Consider the following 21,810-nt stretch of genomic DNA (forward strand, 5'->3'; position numbering starts at 1 on the left):
GGAGAGCAATAAAAAACTAAATTAACTGAAAAGGTTGGCTTAGGTGGTGGTAGGGTTACCCTGATTGCATGGCACATGAATTATAACCCAACTCCTTAAGGGCATGAAAGCCCCAAATACAGTTTTCTATGGTTTTTCTTCCCTTAGCGCTCTCCTCCACACTGCCTTCAGATGCTTTAAGGTCACGAAGTGACCCGTTCCTAAACAAAAGCCATTCAGGCTTTCCAGAGCACACAGAACAAACCTGACGTGGAGCTGCATTGCAGATCACGACGCAAGATCAAGGACTGCATGATAAGGACCAGCAAAAAGAAGCCCCTAACGCTCAGCATGGCAGGCAAGTGCCAAAGCTCATCAGGAGCACCCGCACCAGGGGACAGGACAACGCTTCCAGCACTGGGAAAGATGAAGAAACCTTTCTTTCCTCTTGTTTTCTGTTTTCAGAACCACTCTCCCACTTCGACAGGTTTTCAAACTGTCGTGGCCATTGCAAAAGCGCAATGAAATAGCGAGAAATGCAAATGCATCAAAAGGAAATGTAAATTTCTCAGCAGAAGGGGTGCAGATTCAGCTTCTGAGCCCGACCACAAATCACAATTTTGAGAATTAAGGCTTTGTAACAGGAACGAGACGACATGCAACTTAGGCAGAACGCTGCTTACGTAAATTAAGCTGCAAATTTTCACGTGTCATCCGTTAAATATTTATAGTTAAAATTTTTAACTCTGATTTCCAAATACCTCCATGTCAAGTGTGATGTATGATATGCAGAGGCCAAGAAAAATTATTTCTGCCTTTTGTGTTCAGCAGAAACTCCTGGAAGCATGTCACCATGTAAAACACAGAATGAGCATGAGCAGACCACGTCTGAGCACATCCAAGCACCTGCTTTTCAGATCTGCCCTCCAAGATCCATACCAGAGGAAAGTGGTAACTGCCAGACTACGATCATAAAACCCCAAGGTATTACAGCACCTCTGGGAACAGAAATCCCTATTTTACAGGCTTACGGAAAATTCAAACCCCTGGCAAAAGTGGTTATTTCAGGACCCGTGGATAAGAAGTGCACCCAGTCAGCCTTAACAAGTTAGCTTTGTAGATTCAACAAATGAAATCCAAATCTCAGTTTGAGACGCTCTTCTTGACCAGATAAGCATCACATCCAAAAAGAACCTTTCTTTACTGATTTAACATCACCTCCTGCACAACCGCGAGCCTCACCAACTTATGACAACCACGCCAGAGATGTCACTCCTTCGGGCAACTCTGCAGAGAGGCTCCCCCACGTAACAGAAGCCCAGCTGAAATCAAACCAGCTCTGTGAATATGTTCAGGTTTGTACCAACCCAGAGGTTTTTCAAGCCTCGTTTCTCGGGGGGAGCATTAACCTCTCGCAGCATTCCTGCAGTGATGCAATGGGCAGGGATTTGCTCTCTCCATAGGCCAGGCTTGGCAGAAAGCTGCTGCAATCCGGGGTCCGTCGCCGCCTCCTCCCACGAACCACGCAAAGACGTCACCTAACCTTAAAAACCGGAGCAAAGGCTACACCCAGACCGGGCAGCAAGTCTGCTGCTTTCTGGAGGAGCTCTCAAACGCATCCATTTCACGGAGACCTTAGCAGACAGTACATAAACATCATTGTTTAAGGTCGTTTTATTATGCAACAGGCAAAAAGCTGGCAAAAACCCAAACCTGCAAGCGCTGAACAAAAGAAATCCCGCGCTGTTTGTCCCCGGGTGGGAAGGCACGTGACAGCCACGGAAATCTGCAGCAGGCTAACAAGCCTAAATGGACGAAGGAACGCAGTGAAGAGATGCCTCTGTAGGAAAGCGAAGGTCTCAACACTTCCTGCAAAGCTGTAATTACGTTAAATTACGGGAAATTTATGAGCATTTAATCTAGGAGCATCTTTGCTGGGAGAGGAAATACCGCAGGCCTAATGTAGCTGTAAATTCCTGCCGCTCCTTCTCGACGCTTTCTGGCCCGCATTATTCAGTACGTTTACAGCACGGATTAGGCATGCCTATTTGCAAAACATTTATTGAAAACCGTGCCTTTTTTTTTTTTAAATAAAGGAAATGGGGGTGGGGGAACAATGAATGAAGCAGTTGGGCATGCTGCTAGTAAAATTACTTCTTTCAAGAACGAAAATTACAAGGCCTGTGTTAAACCTGAGAGCCCTAGGAGTGCAGATTTCATAGAAGTCCTGTTAGTCTTCGCAGGATTATCCTCACAGAATAGCTCAAATCAAAAGGGATTTCTCTTATTTTTTAACTAACTCCATCAAAAACGGCAGTGAGACGTGTCCAGAGACTAGCAACCAATACCAAGAAAGAAGGAAAAGGAGACACAAGTAACTGCCGCCCTATTACTCTGAAGTTAATTGGAAACAAGGACATGAAACAAGCTTTGAAGGAAATAGATCTGGAAGTTGAAAATGGGGAAAAAAGCTGATAAAAAAACTGATCTTTTTGTTTTTCATCTGATTTTCTTTATAAAAACTACAAAGGCAGCAAACTTCTTTGGAAAAATCAGAGATTGGAGAACGTGTAACTAAGACATGACAAAGAAAATATACAAAATAATTAAGGAGATCATTGGTTATGCCTGTAAGAAATTCAATATATCAGGAATTATGTGACTGCACATGGAGGGGCCTTGGGTTTAATCCTGTACTGAATTCTTACATTTTGTACTCGATTCCTCAGATAACTGGACCAGTACTTGAAATATCGTGACTGAGACCATGCCTTGCCATATGAACGTGAATCCTTATTCCAAACATAGGATTAATTTACTTGAAGAGGCAGAAAAGAGAACAAAGACTGTATGGTGACAGCCATAAGCCATCACCGGAAGGCACCTAAAATTTAGGCCACCTAAAAGGCACCCCCAAATTTATTTCCAGGATAGGCAGGGAAACAGGAAAGTCTTCACGCAAGCCAGTAGTGGAATACAATGTTCTGTGTTCATCACTAAATGGAAAAGCACATCAGTTGCATCACTCAGCTGCGAGGGTAAGGTGGGAACCTACAGTATGGGAAGGGACAAAAATGGTTTAGCTCACCTAGCCCAACAAAGAAAGGCTGGAGGGAATGAAACCGTGCTCCGCAAACACACCGTGGGTAAATGCCAAGGATCCACGGGAGCTGTTTGAACTAAAGGAATACTGACAAAGGGATAAATAAACTAACCTTAAATAAATGCATAGTCGAGCCGTATCTGTGTTTCACACATCTGCACACTGTGATACCAACACAACAGCACAAACTACCAAGCTTTTTGTTTTGTTTTACTACGCATATTCATTCAATCATCCTCAGGTCTTAAAAATATATATACACACGGTATCATAAACACACAAAGATCTGTACAAAGACTGAAATCACATCACAGACGAAAATTATAAGCAAAAACTTGGAGAGGAAATAGTATTTACAGGCTAACATGGGCACAATATATTACTTACTCTTATCCTAAAAGCTTCACAGAGCTGGAGTACACGAATTTGAAGGACCCTACTTTCACAACCTTTCTATTTTCCCCCAATATGTAGTTACTTCTCCATTAGAAAGTCCTTTCTGCAATAAATTTGGATGAGAAGTCAAAAGGATAAAGCAAGCTACGTTGTAAATATGTCAAGTGATAACACAACACGGTGATAAAGAAAATACCTTGCAGGATGTAGAAGCATCAGGAGCACAGCACATGGAGCTAGGATACAGGAGATGCTTTCAGTGAAGGAGGAAAAGGGGTATTTAAAAGGAGCAGCAAAAATTATCACCTTCTGCTTTGGACAAGGTGAGTGATGTGGCTTACAGGGTTAAGAGACCGTAGTGACCCCAGCCCCTTGTGACCCCCCGTACCTTGCTGGTGGGGCAACACCAGGAGCTGAAGGTCCTTGGCTCTGTGCGAGCACTGCTCTGCGAGAGCCAAACGTTGGTGTGTTTCAGTGTTATTCTCATCCTAAATCCCAAGCGCAGCACTGCATGAACCCTTACAGAGAAAATTACCTTGATCCCAGCTAAAACCACGACGGAGATCCTTCCTCCAGTTAAGTCTTACAAACTGGCATTGACCTTTTCCAATGTTCAAGTGTTTTCAGTCTCTTGCTCACTCTCACACTTTGGACTCCTGTAGGGTTTCTACAAGACCCAAAACCCAACAGAAATAACTGTTACCTCCAGACAGCAAAGAATTATTTTTTTCCAGTTTAAAAAGCTGACTATTTATTAAAAGCTCATTTAAGATCAGGTCTAACAAACACGATATTCATTACTGCCTACCCTTACGAACAACTGCAGCTCACGGTGAAACACCAGAACGAGCGGGGGCTGCTAATTTCTAAACTATACACACCTAAGCTCCTATAAAGTCAAAGTGTTCCCTTGTAATTATAAATGAAATAAGATTTTGAGGCTGATGAAGTCTGTTCCATTGCACGTGTGTCACAGTGCACTGCACAGTCAGTTTTAGGGCACTACCTGGGTCCTGGAGCTTTCCCTTTTTCCATCCCCGTATGAAAAAACAAAACTGATGTTAACAAAGAGAGCCTGTCAGATGGCCTCATGACACATGCAGAACCTGGATCATCCTTCTAGCTGCTTTCAGATGCAAGCTCTCTCTCACAGCTCGTGTTTCTGGCATCATCTCTAGCAGCTCTGGCGCAAATTGAAGGGTTTACCAGCTGTAAAGAGCTTGGGAAGCAACACGCTGGTGTGGGCACGTAGGTGACCACCTACCGTGGGAGTACCTTCTCTTAAAGAGGACTCTTCTCGTGGAAGGATGTCTAGGGATACGAAAGCAAATAGGAGCACACTTAGTATCAGCATAAGAACAGCACAAGAAGAACAGTCCTGGTGCCCAGAGCACCAGGCACGGGGAAACAGCAAAAGACAGAAAGGTTTTTGGAAATGAGATTCAAATCTTCACCTCCACCAGCCTTTTTTTTTTTTTTTAATATCTTCCTCTTCAAAGGCCACAATAACCGCACTTTGGAGGGTCAGGAAATGAAAACTCCTGTCTCCATTTGATATTTCTAAAGGACCTCGAGGGGAGAAAGACGAGTCATCCCGATGGGAATTTTGCCAGTAGGTGATTACCGAGCTCCCTGCTGGCTGACGCGCATGCGAGATCGATGTCCGCACACCTACCTTTAAAAGAGAGAAAGAGAAGCGGGGAATGCTTTTAAGTGATGAGATCTGATTCTTACCTCCTGCAATTCCTCCAGTCTCCTTTACCAAATGCTAAACAAGCCTTGATTTCGTTTACCTGGCCGTTCACTGAAGTTGCAGCTTGCAATGATTCTGCTGCAACTTGTGTTAGCCAGCACACCTCGAACAACAAAATGAGAAAAAAAAAACACCCGAGGAAACAAACAGCGAGGCAATTACTGAACCTTATAAGCTACGTATGAAAACTTACTGAAGAACCATAAAAACAGGTACAGGTAAATAACAATTCAAACTAATGGGTTATTAGAGAGACTGTATGTCCCGAAGTATTTAAAAAAAATAGAAATCTAAAGATCAATTTTTGTATAAATCATCAGAATTGTAACATTAAGCTCCACAGGAAGACAAAACACGATAGGAAAATGTGATAGCGTAAGCACATTACAAAAGAATATTGCATTAACCCAGCCCTGTATAGACCTTCGCAATATGAAACCCATCTTGGCATACCATTGGGAGAAAATACAGGAGGGACGAGCCAGAGGGCTTCAGGTAAGAGCAACACAGAGCTCTACAAAGGAAAAGAAAGATTTGGAGAAAAAAAAAAACAAAAACCAGCTACCTCAATGCTGGCCAGGCAGCAGCGACAAGCAAGTGACACAGAAGTCAACAGATTTACAGGGTGCAAGGAGTGAAAAAAAATATTTGCATTTCTAATAAAGAGCCTTTTGATTAGCATTTACAGACTACACCAAGGAAAAGGGAAATTCAGGCGGAACACCCAGAAGCTAAGCTTATTTAGAAACCAAGTTTCCGCCCCAAAAGAAGCCACGAGTCCTAGAACAGTTTCAAACGAGCCTGGACAATACGCTACAAGATTGTAGACAGATGTAGATGAAGTCCCGGAGTTGGACTCGATGATCCTTGTGGGTCCCTTCCAACTCCGGAGATCCTCTGATTCTATGAATGCAGCACCTGGGACCTGTGCTTTGAGATCTCGGAGGCTGCTTCGTCCTTGGTGGGTCTCCATTCCTCCAGGATACGTGGATGTAGGCTGGCATCCTTCCGGACAAAACGTGCCCAGGTAAAGCATTTCAGTGATTTAGTGGAGCGGGGAGGAGCAATGAGGTAATTTTAGGGGGGAAAAAAGATGATTAGTTATTAACAACGCAATTTGATTTTTATTCCCCGTGCTCATTTCCGAGCGGCTCCAACATGCTGCGTCAAGCAACACGTCCTGATTTACAGCCTTCCACGCCTCGTGTTCCAGAACTCACCCCCTTGGCATTCGTCTGGCCCCTTCAGCCAATATTTTTGCAGACGTTTTTACCCCGATTACAGCATTTCGTGTTACATTTGTGTTCTTCACAACAATCAAAGCGCGGAAGGTAATTAGGAGAAAAAGCTCTCAACTCCCCTGACTAACGACGCACGCACGAGAACGCTCAGTTCAAACCTGTAAAGCGTGGGTGGATTTTCTAATGCACGAGCCTCTCTTTGGTATGCACGTCTTACAAAAGCACTTGTTATTAAACTGCTTCTGGATCGCCCTGGGTTACAATTAAGCTATCCTTTGCTTTCCCCTCACCTCTCTGCAAAGTGCTTCGCTGCCGTGTAGGGCAGACAGCAGAAAATTAGAGCCTACCAGGAGGCTGGACTGGCACCGACCTTGCTTCTCATGGACGTTACACTAAAAATAAAACAACTGCATGCAAGTTAACGCTACACGAAAGGAACTCTTACAACTCCATGCATTTCTTCACCAGAACGCAGTATCTGTGCAATCCCGTAAGTACAACATTCGAGTTCAGAACGTAGATTTCAACTCAAACGTTGAAACATTCATTGCTGGGCCAAGAAGATTTTGTTTTTCCCTCTCAAGTCTAAAACAGATCCATCACCTATTTAGTTTCTGTTACTGCAATGGCTGAGCCACTCCAACCTCCTGTGTGCTTATCCTCAACAGCCCTGCAAGAGCGATTTGGGTTAAAAGAGGGTGCCTGAGTCCCAAGGAAACCTGCACAAAACCAAAGCCAGGACTTCAAACACCAAAGTGTTTCTCTGACCACTAGACCATCCTCACCTGCCACAATAAAAGAGACTTAACCACACCGCCTCTTGTACATTAAGTTTTAGAGTGAAGAGTCTGCAAGAGTAAGGACTATACTTTCCAGAAACAACGTTTTTATGACCAGTTCTTACTTCTTCAGTCCTCCTTCTACTGGAATTTTATTGCAAAATGAAGGAAAAGTGTCTGATAACCAAGAGCTTGGAAGGGTGATTCTTCTGAGGAAGGATGATTGACTTTTCTTTTTTCAAGGGGTTTGCTTGAAGCCCTTCATGATACGAGTCCGAGATATGCACGAGATGTTCCTTCTGTTCCTCAGAAGAGGGTCAATAACAGCTTTGGAGGGCAGATGACAAAACGTGGGGGACCAACTGTGAAGTCTAACAGAAAATTAGGAATGCAACTGCAAGGAGAATGTTCTGAGCTGTAGAATAAAGACAGCTACACAAGCGAAATCAGAAGGGCCACGCTTCTCACTTCCAAAGCCCAGCTCTGCTAATTGTCCTACTACGGCTGTAACGATGTCTATGCCACCTAGGCCTGTCAAAAGTACAGGGTATTCTGAAGATCTAATAAGTTTTGGGGGTTTTGAAGGGACCATTTCACTAAATGTAACAGTATTTGAGAAAGTAACGAGAGCACCAGAAGCTACCCTTGGCTATCTTTTGAGTTTGCAAGAAGAAACCTGGACATACAGGGTGATACACACCTCCTTTACACTATATTTCATTTCCAGTCCAAGATATCCACAGTCAACTAGACTACAAGAAATAAATTTGCATCACTATTAGCTGATGTGCCATCCTGTCACCTCTGAATGTTGCTTTCCTGGAATATGGGAAGCCTCGTGGAAGAGAACGCAGCATTTCCCTGAGAAACGTGCACCTGAGACGACAGCAAGCAGACCAATTAGGCTGAAGTACACCTGGAAGGATTTTGCCAGTAAATTTGAAGTTAAAACACTCGACATAGGCACATCGTTTGGGAAAAAAAAAAATCAATCTACAAAGCGCACCAAAAGCAAGTGCTTACAGCTGGAAAACGCAATCAAAGTCAGAAGCGATTAGGCTGAGATGATGTAAAGTTAGAGCATTACATGCAATAAGCTCCTTGCTCAAGGGCAGATTTGCTGCTACTACAGCCTTGACTGGGAAACGAAACGTCTCTTAAATGTTATTTTAAGCCAGGCTGCTGATGTCAAACTGGAAGGAAACAACCAAGAAGGGCAGGCTTGCTCTTGAGCCGGTGCTAAAACCGAAGCGACCAACACGACGTTACAGGTATCATCTGTGGCATTTCCAGGCTTGACTCCCTCCTCTTCACCTTTCTCCTTCTGTGCTGGTGTCAGCCTCCCGGCTCCACGTTCAGTGTCCGCACCAGTTCCTCCAAGCCTGGGGCTCTGCCCGGAGCAGAAAGCACAGCTTTCGGCAACTGTCATCTGTCTGTCCTCACCCAGACAGCGCCTTGAGGCACCGTAGCTGCTCCCTGAACGGTGGGTGGCAGAGGGTAACTCGTATTAGTGCTCTTTTCCAGCCAGTTGTAGCTTTAATTTAAGCAGCCTTGCTTCAAAAATCCAAATCGTCTTGCTTTCCTTCCTTTCTTCCTATCGCTGCGGATTTCCCCTGGGTGCTCAGCATGACTGAAGTCGCCCCTGCTGATGATTCACGCAATTCTTCTGCGATGGATGGTGGGAAATTAAGAAGAAAATGGTAGGTGACAAAGGTAAAAACGGAGCACACCGAGATGATGAAACCAGTGCACAGCAGCCTTCACAGCACCGGTTGGTGGCATCCCCTCTCCTGCCGCTAAACTAGGCGAATTCTCATCTCTAAGTTAAATTTTCACAGGGCTGCCTTAAATTAAAAATCCCCAGCACTTACCACAAAGTATGATTTAAAACAAAAAGGCAAAAAGGGATCAGATCTCAGAAATGACTTTAACTCTCCTTCTTCATGCCTAAATACCCAACTTTCTCTCTTTTACACACGCACTCCTCTTCTTTGTGCCACCTCTGAAGCCTGCATCACCTTTCCCCATCAATGCAACAACCTAGCAAGGACTTTCAGCTGTACCTAACTCACGAACCCAAGACTTGAGCTACTTCTAATTCCATCTCTCTTTTTCCACTGTCCAGCTGTCATTTCAAGACAACTTCCAGGTTCTCGCTTGAAAAATGAAAAGAATAAAAAACCAGCAGCTGCCTATTAGCCCTCAAACATCAGCAAAAGCTATTTATCTATGTGCAAATGAAGCTTCTCCACATGGACAGCAAGATCCAAGTTCAGATCTTTAAGAATCTCACGATCTAACCCAAATATAGGAAGAGGTACACAACACACTGAAGGTTCAAGCTTTAGGCAACCCTCTTTTTAACTTTACCAGCTCCGGTTCATACCCGGGGTGGTGAGCGTTCAGGCCCACAAAAGTTTTGGTGCATACGGATATGAAACAGTTGAAAACTAAACACAAAATGAACGAAATTCCCAGCACAAACGGCAGCCTGAAGACTGGCAGAGGAAGCTTTCAGAAGGCAGAAGAAAATAGAAATTAACATGAGTCCTATGGGAACCAGCAAGGAAAACTTTAAAGACAAGAAAAAGGATTGAGTTTAAAGAAGTTTAAAGGCAAGAAAAAGAATCCCTTGGAATGGGATATGTTTAAGAAAAGGAACTAGGAAACATTCCTCTACAGCCTGCAACAGAGAAGGAGGGAAGACAAGAAAAGTTAAATTGGGACGGACTCAGTTTTAGCATTCAAATACCGTGCTGGTGTTGGACATCGTGCTGAAGACAACGATAAAACTTGGGCCTTGACAGATTTAACAGCCACCAAGTCCCAAATGCCTGCGAGAAAAACAACGGCGCTACCGCAGATCACAAAGCCGTAGCAGCTTGTTGAAGTGAAGGAAACCAACATCTGCTGTATGATTTCACTACCCCGGCGCACTTCTCTGACACTTCCCAAGGCATCTACACGACTCAATGGAGCTGATTCTTCTCAGCGACTCCACTCACCAGTTGGAAAGAGGGACAAGTGACACAAATCAGAGAATCTCAGCTGGTTTTCACTCTGCTGCTTCCCCGGAAAACCAGGAATTTTCACCTTACAGCAGCTAGCTGCAGCTTGATGATGATGGCATCCAACGGCATCCAGCTGCAGCAGCCAGACCTGCAGGTACCAGGGGCTGCGAACAGCAGCGCTTTGCTTTTGTTCTCTTTTTGAGCTTCTGATAAGAAATTCAGAGTTTAAAGGAAAGCATTTTGCTTCTCCAGACTGCTTATGCACGCACTGGTCAACGCACTGCGTGGTTTTTGTTCTCTCTGCTTGCATCGGTCATTTCCACAGCTGCAAAAAGGACTTGAGGGGAAAAAAAAAAAGGAAAAAAAAAGAGAAAAGATAAAGACATCAGCTTGCGCTCACAAGCGAAATATCATCTAGAACAACTCTGTACATACACCTGTAAGATTTAACACCTGAAGAGCCTGCGGGTAGCCTCAGTGCTGCAGCTTGGGGCCAGCACCAGAGCTGGCAGCCACCAGCAGGGCTCCAAGAAAGCCAGACTTGCAGATTGTATTTCTCAACAACGAGTAATTCTTCAGGTATCCCTGGGTTTCTTCCCAGCGAGGTCAAAACACCAGCTGGAAGGGACCACAGCGGCGTGCTTTGCAGCTGGGAAGCTGCCCTCCACCTAACCACTCAGATGGCACAGACTTGGGAGGATGGAAAAACCCAACGAACAAGTGACAAGTCTAATACCATGGGCAGAAATACTCTGTCCTGAGATCATCAGAGCTCCAGGCTATGCTAACCGTGCTGCAACAGCCCTACAGGCTCCTCCTTTGATCGACTTCTGTATCTGCGTCCCGGATCCTGCCCAGCTGAAAGCCCGTCTCCACCTGGAATTAGCAATTACCAAAAATCCAGCCTACAGGGCAGCAGCATCACTCCCAGCACCTTGGTTTTTCTCTAATTCTGCCTTCCTGCCTAAAGCAGAGCGAGCCGTGCCCCCTCCTCAAAGCCAAATGTCAAAAATCCGTAACTCGTGAGTCATTAGTTTGAGTCAAGTCTCAAACTAATGGCCTGGACCTTGCCCAGCTGCGCCAGCTCACGCTCCTGTCTTCCTCCCCAGCTCCTCTGGGTTGCAAGGAGAACGAGGACAATGTTTCTTGGACTAGGTCGCAGGGGAAAATACCCTCTCCGCCACAGAGACCACTGGAGATCCTTCAAGAGACACACACCACGCATACGTCATTGCTGGGTCACCCCAAGGACACCGGATTCTGGAAATAAACCCAAAGGAACCGAGGAACAACATCTCCCCAGCAAAACCAATAAAAACAGGAGAAAAGAATAAAATAAACTAACACCCCAGGACGCAGCTGGGGAACAGATTCCCCGCTGGACATTAATCTCCATTCCGAAATCAAGTTTGGAATTTCCCTCGGGAAAGCTCTGCAACGGTTGAGTCACCAGTTGCTGGAAAGGCGAAGAGCTGGAGAGGACCCCGGGGAGGTTGGGGGGCACACAGGGTGCTTCTCCCAGCGAGAACGAGAGACAGAGGGGTTGCTCCTGCCCCTCGAGCTGCAGGCACGCTGAGCTCCTGCTCCGCCAGGGATCTGTGGCCCTTAGAGCCAAGCAGAGAGCGGTCCTGCAGGGACTGACACAGACACAGACTTCTAGGTTGGAAGAGACCTCAAGATCATCGAGTCCAACCTCCGACCTAACACTAAGTACTCCACTAAACCATATCGCTAAGCTCTACATCTAAACGTCTTTTAAAGACCTCCAGGGATGGTGACTCCACCACCTCCCTGGGCAGCCCGTTCCAATGCTTAATAATCCTTTCGGTAAAGAAGTACTTCCTAACATCCAACCTAAAACTCCCCTGGCGCAACTTTCGCCCATTCCCCCTCGTCCTGTCACCAGGCACGTGGGAGAACAGACCAACCCCCACCTCGCTACAGCCTCCTTTAAGGTAACTGTAGAGAGCGATAAGGTCGCCCCTGAGCCTCCTCTTCTCCAGGCTGAACAAGCCCAGCTCCCTCAGCCGCTCCTCGTAAGACTTGTTCTCCAGACCCCTCACCAGCTTGGTCGCCCTTCTCTGGACTCTCTCGAGCACCTCCATGTCCTTCTTGTAGCGAGGGGCCCAAAACTGAACACAGTACTCGAGGTGCGGCCTCACCAGAGCCGAGTACAGGGGGACAATCACCTCCCTAGACCTGCTGGCCACACTGCTTCTTATACAGGCCAGGATGCTGTTGGCCTTCTTGGCCACCTGAGCACACTGCTGGCTCATATTCAGCCGACTATCAACCAGTATTCCCAGGTCCTTCTCTGCCAGGCAGCTTTCCAACCACTCATCTCCCAGCCTGTAGCTCTGCTTGGGGTTGTTGCGCCCCAGGTGCAGGACCCGGCACTTGGCCTTGTTGAACTGTGCCAGTTGCGGGGAAAACATCCGATCTTCAGCCACTGATCGCTGTGGGCGTGCGGAATGCTTCCTCAGAGGAACTAAGTTAATAAAAAAAAAAAAAAAATAGTTAGCCTGGTCAGCCACTGTAGATTTTTGAGCTAGCATAGGGAACCTGAGTATTTCGCATGTACATTTTCAATGGCACAAAGGGGGCTGTGCCCAAACTTAAACGCTGCCCAGGGGACTCTTGCCTGTACGGGGATCTTCAGATGCTCCGATCAGCTCATCGTAAGAAAACTGATGCTAGAACAATATTTCTCTGTTTTTTGGGGCTGTAACATTCTCCAGAAACTTCTTTCTTCCCGACACCTTCTGGCTTTGTACTGCTTCCACAGCCACAGGAGAGCCGAGCACCTTTAATTCACGCAGCAGCTTTGCTTCTTCGCTAAGACTGAAAACCATCTGTAATTAACGAGGCCCACACACAGGAACTCAAAAGCCATCACAGGTGGGCAGCTTTGCCCTGAAAATCCCTTCGAAGAGGGTTCCCTCCTAGCATTGGAAATTTTACTTCAAAATATGTATAAAAAAGTAAAACTCTTTGCGTTTTCTTAACCTCTCGCGATCTGCGAAACTTTCTGCGAGCCTTTTTAGGCTTGTGAGAGAGAGAAACGGCCACACGGAACAGTGCTTGCACACGCTGCAAGACGAAATGACCATATACTGCTGAGCTGCAGGGACTGAAGACAGCTCCCAGGAATCCTCTGCGCAGTTTTGCCACGATTATTACATCTTGCTTTTGTTTAGAAAGCACCTTCCCCACTGTTCCGTGAAAGGCTCGAGCAAATACGGAAAATGCATTACATAAATAGCCGTTTCAAAAAAATAAAAATAAAAAAGGACAAATCCTAAACAGCCTAAAGCCTTTTTTGTCTTTCAATTATAACAACTGTCACTAAAGGCTCCTTTAAAGGCATCCAGAAGTCCGCAGCGCTCCTTTACCATGATTTATTTTGCATTAATCTTCCTATTCCGAGCTCCAAATAGATGCTCTGTAAATTCATATCATGCGGTTCGTAAGCCTCTCTGCCTTAGTTTGCACATAGCAAAATTAAACTGTATAAATGCCACTGCTCTGTTCCCATTTGGAGTGGCAGATGTCCAACTGCCAGCTGTACAAGCACTGAATGTGGAGCACTAATTACAGAGTAATCAAACGCTTTGTTAATCCATACACGGGACTTTTATTGTCACTTAATAAGTGCACCACTATTAGTGGATAAACACACGTGCGGTGCGTTACCACTGCATCCATCGAGCTTTGAGCGTTTCCATAAGGTGGTAGAGAAAGGAGAACTAGGTGGCTGGGCAAATGTGGGCTTTCCCGAAGCTTTTGGCCCTGTCTTTCCCTGAGTGCTCTTGTAAGAACAGAAAGTTGAGCTGTCACGGGATGACAGGTAGAGCTGCTTCATGGATTAGAAACTGGCAAAGAGACAAAAAAAGAATTCAAACATTGATTGTGGCAAAACGCATCAGAACGGTGCCACGAGATTAATACACTTGATTTAAGCTGGAAGATCATTTACAAACTAGGAAAAGAAAGAAAAATAATAAAAGAGTACTTGACACTGACCCTAAGTTACTTAAAATCTTGATGCGAGACAGCGTGACAGCAGAAACTGGCTGTCTGGCTTACGAGTTTACTTTCAATGTATTATTCCTTGAAGAAAGGGATCCTCTATCAGCTTTGTTTGGTGCAGAGCACAAAAAGCAAGCTCGAAGTGTTAAACAACATCCCCCAGCTGAGCCCTGCTCTATACACCCCCCCGACATTACAGCCACCATCAATTAGCTTCATTTTCCCTTACCAGCTCTCCTGCCCCCTAAGTTGAGGGAGCTCCCGGAAGGAGGCTGATAAATGGGAAGAGGAAACCTGCGAGGAGGCTTCCTGCATCTGGGTCAGGGAAGTTACACACTCAGATCCATTTCAGTCTTCAAGACCGTGAGGCTGTGGCATTGTCTCCTTTTAAATCACGCTTTAGAAATCATCAGTGTCATGATGCCTTTAAATAATTCAGCTGCAGCCAGGCAGTCGGGCTGATCGCACCCAAGTAATCCTCCATTCTTCCTTCACCTGCCACTTCATTATTGAAAGAACAGACAGAGCTCTTGTAAGCCCGTGGAGGCAGACACAGTTGGCTTTATTTCATTTCAGGTTTTTGTTTGGTCTCACATGGGTAGTACCTAGCTCAACAGTCCCTGGCCCTTCTCCAAAGCCTCTGGAGAAGGAAGCAGGATGTCCATGAGGACCAGGGGACAATGTATGTGACAGTCAACATCCAACACTGATGACATTTTCCAACTTTAAGTAAGTTTAGCTAGTTGCTAAGTTCCAAAGTAAGGATCCTCCTGCAAAACAGAGATCCCGGTACCTTTGTCGACAGCTCAGCTACTGTTTTTGTAAGCTTGCTCAGAAAAGACAGTGGTATTTTTGTGTCACTGTTTACAACACTGGGAGTTCTCTGTGTCTCTCCCACCTAACCACACAAACAGCAGCCATCTTACCTCTCGTCTAGATCGGAAACGGGAATGATTTAAGAAACACTAGCAGAAGTGGCGAGAAACATGGGCAGATTCTTATGATCTGCTTTTTTTTTTTTTCCTGAAATACGGGTTCCATAAGGCAAGGAAAGTTATAGAAATATGATAAACAAAAAGCAACAGGTTTAATTCTGGTAATAAAAAGCATCTTATATGAAAGTAGCAGAGCTTACTGACAGGCCAAGAAACCATTTCACCAACCCCTCGGAAGCCCAAAGCTGCCTTCAAGACATTTGCCATTGTAAATGCCAGCGTGAGGAAACAGCATCCCAAAAGCAGCTGTGCTGTAGATGGTGCATATTGCTCAGACAACGGCAGCATGAGGTGTTACTTCGCATACCCGGAAACTTTGATAAAGCTTGAACCAAGCTGAAACCAACTGCAGAGCTACTAACAACAACAGATAACCCCCAAGATCCTTCTGACTGAGGATTATAAACCTCTAGGTACCACAGAGGGCTCTTTTCAGCTTAAAGCATCCATTTAAATCTCGCTGCTCTCCACGTTCACAGCAATGGAAGTCTATGAACATCGGGTACGTCCACTTGTTGCCGTCCACAAGAGGAATATTTCTCATAAGGACGACAGCAAACACAAAAAAGGTGAGGCACGTATCACAGAGACATTCAAATCAAAACAGACCCCCAAAACTGAACACTACATGGACTAAACTGACCTGAAACATCACCCCCACTAAAATAAGGAATAAACTGTAACGATTTTACCCTTAAACAGCAGGACTTACATCCTGCTGTTGGGGTGGGAGGGTGTTTTCCTTAATTATTATTTTGCTTTCTGTTGGAGCACAAAAGCTGGGGTAATTCAGCAGCCAGGCACTGGGAGGTGGAAAGGATTAGCTCAAAACAAACACACCTGTACGGCTTGCCCTCCAGCACATGGGAGTCGATCCAAAGCTCCTGAGGAACCCTGACGAGTGAATTACTCCACCACACAATAAATTTCATCAGTGAGGGATATGAGAGTCATTTTGGTGCTTAACACAGGTTGGCACAATAATTCTTTACATCTGTTTTTTTCCATTTCAATCTGTTTAATATTCTATGGAAAGACACAGAGCACTTAGTCATCCACCTCCACGAGGCAGGAAAATTGGCAAAGTGCAGACCCAAGGCAAGAAAAAGCATTTTTTTGTTGTTATTAAAAAAAAAATAAACAAACTGTGAACACAAGTCATTGTGTTTGGAGTGCATCGAGAAAATGCAAATATGAAGTGCTATAGAAACAACACTGCCCCGCGTTACCTCACCTTCACTTCTCTGGTTACATACAGTTGATTAGCTGCCACCATTTACTAATTCTTGAAGGAGTGAATGGCAAAGAACAGCACGTAGGCTTCGGGAACACAGTGTGGCAATTTTAGTACAAAATGCTAAATATCACAGACTTAATTTGCAAACCAAGCTTTCAGTTTGACTCTCCAGCACGCTTTAGAGACCTAAAGAAAACACAGTATTTGTTCTGGAACTACCATTATCCTTCAAGCTTTGGGCCTCCAATAGCTTCTTACAGATTATTGTTATAAATTATTCACAACAAGCATTCAAAGCAAAAATTTTAAGCATGCCACCAGCTTAACTGACTGATATCAAGACAGCGAGAGGTCAGAAACTGATTTTCACTATTCTATGAGGTAAATAACACAGGCTGCAAGTTTATAAAGCAACATCTTCAACAACAACATCAAGAATTACTACAATGAAAGTTTTGAGCAAGATAAGAGAAATATTTTTGTACTTTCTGGTTTGTTTGCTCTCTGAATTTGATTTTTTTATTAAGAGTAATGAGGCCACAAAGGCACAGCAACTGACGAAAGGCAGTTGGGTCAGAGACCCCAAATGTACTCTCAACTCTTCAGTTAAAGCAACTAGACTTCAGGACAGCATCTCTCTGATCTTCCAAAAATAATTAGCTCCAAATTACGTATTTCAGAGAAAGTTGGGAAAGACCCTTCAGCTGCTTTATGAAAGACATGCTGCCAACTCACTTTAGCTGGCTAAGGCTTAATTACAGTGAATCCACATCCTCAAAAAAAAAAAAAAGTATTTCCTCTGACCCTCACAGTGCAGTTACAGAATTATTGCTGAGTAAGATCTAAACCACTGTGACTTCTCCAATGACATCATCCACTGTTAACCTAACCCTAAAATACAGTGGATTTATTTACTGTTTTGCTTTTTAAATTTGGTCAACTTAAATGTTCTAAATTACAGCACAGCTCTTATATGCAGTTGTTTCCGAACAATTGTGCTGAAAAAAATGTGGTCCCAAACACTAAAACCATCAGAACAGACCAGACCTTCTATTGTTAGTCCCTTTTTCTTCCAAACACACACCTTTCCACTTCCCACCATTAATCTCATCTTCTTTCTCCTGCGTAATCCAGAAGCGGATGAAAACTATCAGTTCACACATCCAACAGCCAGGAGACTATTTCCAAATTTACATGCTAGTCAAATTTATTCTTGCATGGGTGAAGGAGCAGCACTTCCTCTTCCCTGTGCAGATTATCTCACAAGCTACTTTTCACCAAGAGGAAAACACAGAAATACATACTCTGCAAAAGCATCAGTCTATTTAAGAACTTCCCATTTCGTCCCATTTTAGTGTATGAAGTTCCCTCTTAAACAGCCATAAATCTACATGCCAACTTCCCTTTTCCTCCGAGTTTCTATGCCGTTTGTGCTAGTGTTTTTCACTCTTTTCCCATTCCCACACTCTGAAACCTCTTTCACAACTATTTATTTTGGTTCCTCACCCGTGTCAGTGTTTGTCACCAGGAGTCGCAGCCTGGCACATACACCCCGAGCCTTCCCTCCCCTGCCTGCCAAGCTCTTCCAAAGCGCTGCGGAAGCATCCCAGCTATGTGAGAGGCATTCTCGGATTGCCTACTCCAAGCACTTCAGGAGAGGAGAGCCTGTTCAGTTTAACAATTTTCCTAGGGTCTTAACGCTTCAAAAGCAGCCTCTTACCTTACAGGTGTGAAAGGTTTGTTTTGTAGGGCAGGGAGTCTGTCAGGTGGCACGTAACTACAACTACTACACCGCTGAAAGTCACAGGACACAAAAATACTGCATTTTTTGGCAAAATATCAGTGACAGAGGGCTTGACCCCTTACCCACTACCGCAACATACTGTATCTCAAGCGCCATGCAGCCCTGCTGGATGACCCTGGAGTTGAACAACCTTCTTCTTTCTCTAAAGCTGGCTTATATATGTACATATAAATTCCTGACTGCCCTGAATAACAGAAGTTTGACGTCAAAACAACAGCCTGAAGGACTCCTGAGGTTCTTCAGGGCTACTGTAACAGGTAAGGCCCACCACCTGCAAAAAAAGCAGCCTGAGGAACTGGCGGAGAGCAAGCGAAGGCGCCTGTCGGGTACAAGGACACCTTCTCCCTCCCCAAACTATTTCGGTGTCATCCCCACCTCCTGCAAGGCTGTATGGCTTCATGGCACAGTGCCCCGAGTTATTTTCCAAGAAGGGGACCCTCTGGCAATGCACAGAGTGCTGTAAAACCAACTTTATTCCAGCACCAAGCCCCCCTGAGACCCACCTCACCCCTAAGATGTCTCCCCGAGCACCCTCCTCCTGCCCCACCGCAGCTCGGGGCAAAGCCAGAGGGGACAGCTTTGGGACAGCCGGTGCCCAAACACCACACGGAGCCGTGGGGGAAACCATTCAGACGGCTATTTTGGGGTAAAAGGGTCAGGAAAAAAGGAAAAATCCCCGCTTCCACACAGCACGGCTGGCTGAGGGGCCTCCGGCCACCGCTACCCCGCCATCTGCCCCCCCGAGGATAGGGACTATGGAGGAAAGAGGGTAAATTCCCTGCGGTGGGGCTTCGTGAGAGGGGCGAGGACACCTCAAAACACCCGTGGGGATAGAGGAGAGGGGGAATTAGGGGGTGAAAGGCCGGGGCTGGGGTCGGCGGCCACTCACAGAACTCGGCGATGTAGTAGGAGACGGCGTAGTTCTCCTCGCACCACTCCAGGGTGGAGGTCGGGGGGCCCCAGTAACCCTCCCGGTCGGCGGCCGGGGCCATGGCGCTGACCGCTCCAGGCCACGGAGGAGCCGGGGGAAGGAGAGGGAAGGAAGGAGAAGGGAAGGAAAGAGGGGAAGGAAGGTGGCCAGGGCCCTGAGCAAGGCGGCTGGAGGGCGGGAGCCGCCGCTGGGCCCGCCCGGCCGAAGGCGGAGCTGGAAGGGGGAGCGAGAAAAAAGGGGGAGAAAATGGGGAGTTGTCATGGCGACCGGCTTGCCGAGCGCCCCTGTGAGGGGGGAAATGTGGCGGGGAGGCAAATTTTGAGGTGGAAATGGGAAATTTGGGGAAATGCTGATGGGAAAGGCCGGCTGGGTGCAGGCACCGACATGGCCTCGGTGCGCTGCTCTCTCCTCACCCCCCTCTAAGTCCAAAACATCCCCCCCAGGGTCGCTGTGGTGGCATAAAGGTGGTTTCCCCCCGTTCTGTTCTTTATTATAAAAAATAAAGGTTCATAACACGCCGGTGTCTTGTTTTTAAACGAAGAGGAAAGCGTTTCTTGGAGTCGTGGGCCGGGAGGAAGGAGGCAGGGAGGAGGTTTTTTATAGCACTGCCTACTACACGGGGGTTTTCTCTCATCTGATGCCTTATTTAGTTCCTTGCTCTTACTACGCGTACTATACTTACACCAGGAATATGCAAAATGCTTTGCAAGCAGAGTTCATTTCCAAAGGCAAATGCAGGCTAAAAAGAGAAAGCCTTGAAATGGGGGAAAAAACGCACAAGTGAAGGCCTGATAACGCTGTGTTCTTTTTGTGTTTCAGGGAAAGGTCCCAAGATGTAACGAGAAGCTTCAGGCAGACCTTGAATGCTCTACCCAGTTGTTACGCCTACTGGTCAGTACAATTTATTCTATAAAAACACACAAACTTCTTTTGCCACGTTTTATTTCTTCTCGCCTCCCCTTCCGTAAGCTGAAAAAACCCTCCAGTCTAAATACAGACCTCTCCTAGTGTAAACGCAAGTGCTCCACAATACATGCATCTGTCCTGAAGAGTAACCTGCCTCCTTCGGTTCAACATGTATCTAAGTGCTTTCAGCATCATGCAGAAACGTGTTTAACATTTTTTGTAATGATATAAAGCCTTCAAAGCAAAATTAATTTTAGTGATGGCATTGATAAAATATTTAGACTGTCAAAACATCATCAAAATCGCTGTGCATTTTTTTATGCAGACCTGTCTTTTTCTTTTTTCAGAACCAGATTATCTTCCCCATATTTAGACTTTTGAGACTGAGGTCTGGAAGAGCACCAAACTGATTCAAAAGCACAAAACTGGGTGCGCATTTTGAGGAGGAATCTAGTCTGGTTGATGCACAGTAGCTTTTTGGACTTTTCAACGTTCATTTCTTGTAGTAAGGAAGTTGTTAGGGCTCTGATCTATCTTTTCTTATCATGGTTAACCATATTAAGATTAAGAACTCTTAACAGAAAAATAACTCAAAGTTTGAAATTACAGTAGTTCAGAAACTGAAGAAAGAAATATCCCCTTGACACAGCAGGAGTACAAAATGGGAACAAACAATATGTACCATATTCATTTGCAATTGGTTTTAAATAAATAATTTAAAATATTGATGTTTGTTTCTTTTCTCATCAAATGCATGCTGGGCATGACAAGGTTTGTAATTGCAATAGGAAAAAGAAAGCCAGATACAAAACTAGCTTTATAACTAGGAGGATAAATTAATGAAAGATTTTATGGGGTGGATAATAACAACATGGATTGTTATTCTTTCTATTTTTTCTAGGTAAGAAAGAGAAAGATAAGCTCAAATGTATAGCTAGCCCTTAATTTGAATCATTGGGAAATTTTTATTTATTTGATGTGTTTTGGTAGTGTTCTTCATTTTAATAAGCATTTATTTCTGACTTATTCTGTGGTTTGGATCTCTGCTTTTGAACTTTGGCAAACCTTTCAGTTATTGCACTCTCAGAAGGATAGCATTTAAGAGACAGCCACAAACCATTCTAATACATGCTTTTCTTTCTAAAACTGTTTTTTAAAGGTAGATCCGTTTACTACAAACACAACTTTTACTGTTTCAGCTGCTATGTTAATACATATTAAAAGCAGTACTTTTCCTCTGTAACACTGAGCTATGCTTTGTAGTGTAGATTGCCACACTGGATATAATGTGACAGCCTGAAGTTATTTGCATCTAAATGTGTTTTCTCTAACTAGATAGTCAAACCTACTTGTGTCCAGGTGTTATATTTTCTTTGTCTAATCTGTAAAATACAGAGGAAATATCTCATTTTTGAAGTAACAAGTAGAGAAACTATCGCAGAGATCTTAAGTGCTTATTTTCAGTATCACTAAAAATTTACTTCACATGCCAGTGGAGTAATTTCCTGTGGCTTCTCCTGCTTGCATGTGGCAAAGGATCCTCTTTCCATACTGTTTTGTGTCACCCTAGACCTCATGGCCTAACTGAAAACTAGCGGATCAGTTAATCGAGTCATGTCAGTTTACACCACTAGAGGGATATGCCC

At 44.9% G+C, this 21,810-nt stretch overlaps 1 protein-coding gene and 1 long non-coding RNA gene across 2 annotated transcripts in view; one reads left to right on the plus strand and one right to left on the minus strand.

Annotated features, from left to right (window-relative positions):
- ACER3 (alkaline ceramidase 3) overlaps positions 1-19,400 on the minus strand; it is a 55,440-nt gene extending 36,040 nt beyond the window's left edge. The window contains exon 1 of the mRNA XM_035560471.2: positions 19,217-19,400. Coding sequence (XP_035416364.1) covers positions 19,217-19,319 — 103 coding nt within the window. The 5' untranslated portion in view covers positions 19,320-19,400. The remainder of the gene's footprint in view (positions 1-19,216) is intronic.
- A 47-nt stretch (positions 19,401-19,447) lies between these two features.
- Positions 19,448-21,256, plus strand: LOC118254819 (uncharacterized). Its single transcript, XR_004780768.2, has 3 exons — positions 19,448-19,544; positions 20,078-20,149; positions 20,512-21,256. It is a non-coding gene; the product is annotated as an uncharacterized LOC118254819 (long non-coding RNA).
- The last annotated feature ends 554 nt before the right edge of the window (positions 21,257-21,810 follow it).

The sequence above is a fragment of the Cygnus atratus genome, chromosome 1 (genome assembly GCF_013377495.2).
Source record: "Cygnus atratus isolate AKBS03 ecotype Queensland, Australia chromosome 1, CAtr_DNAZoo_HiC_assembly, whole genome shotgun sequence".
Classification (NCBI taxonomy): domain Eukaryota; kingdom Metazoa; phylum Chordata; class Aves; order Anseriformes; family Anatidae; genus Cygnus; species Cygnus atratus.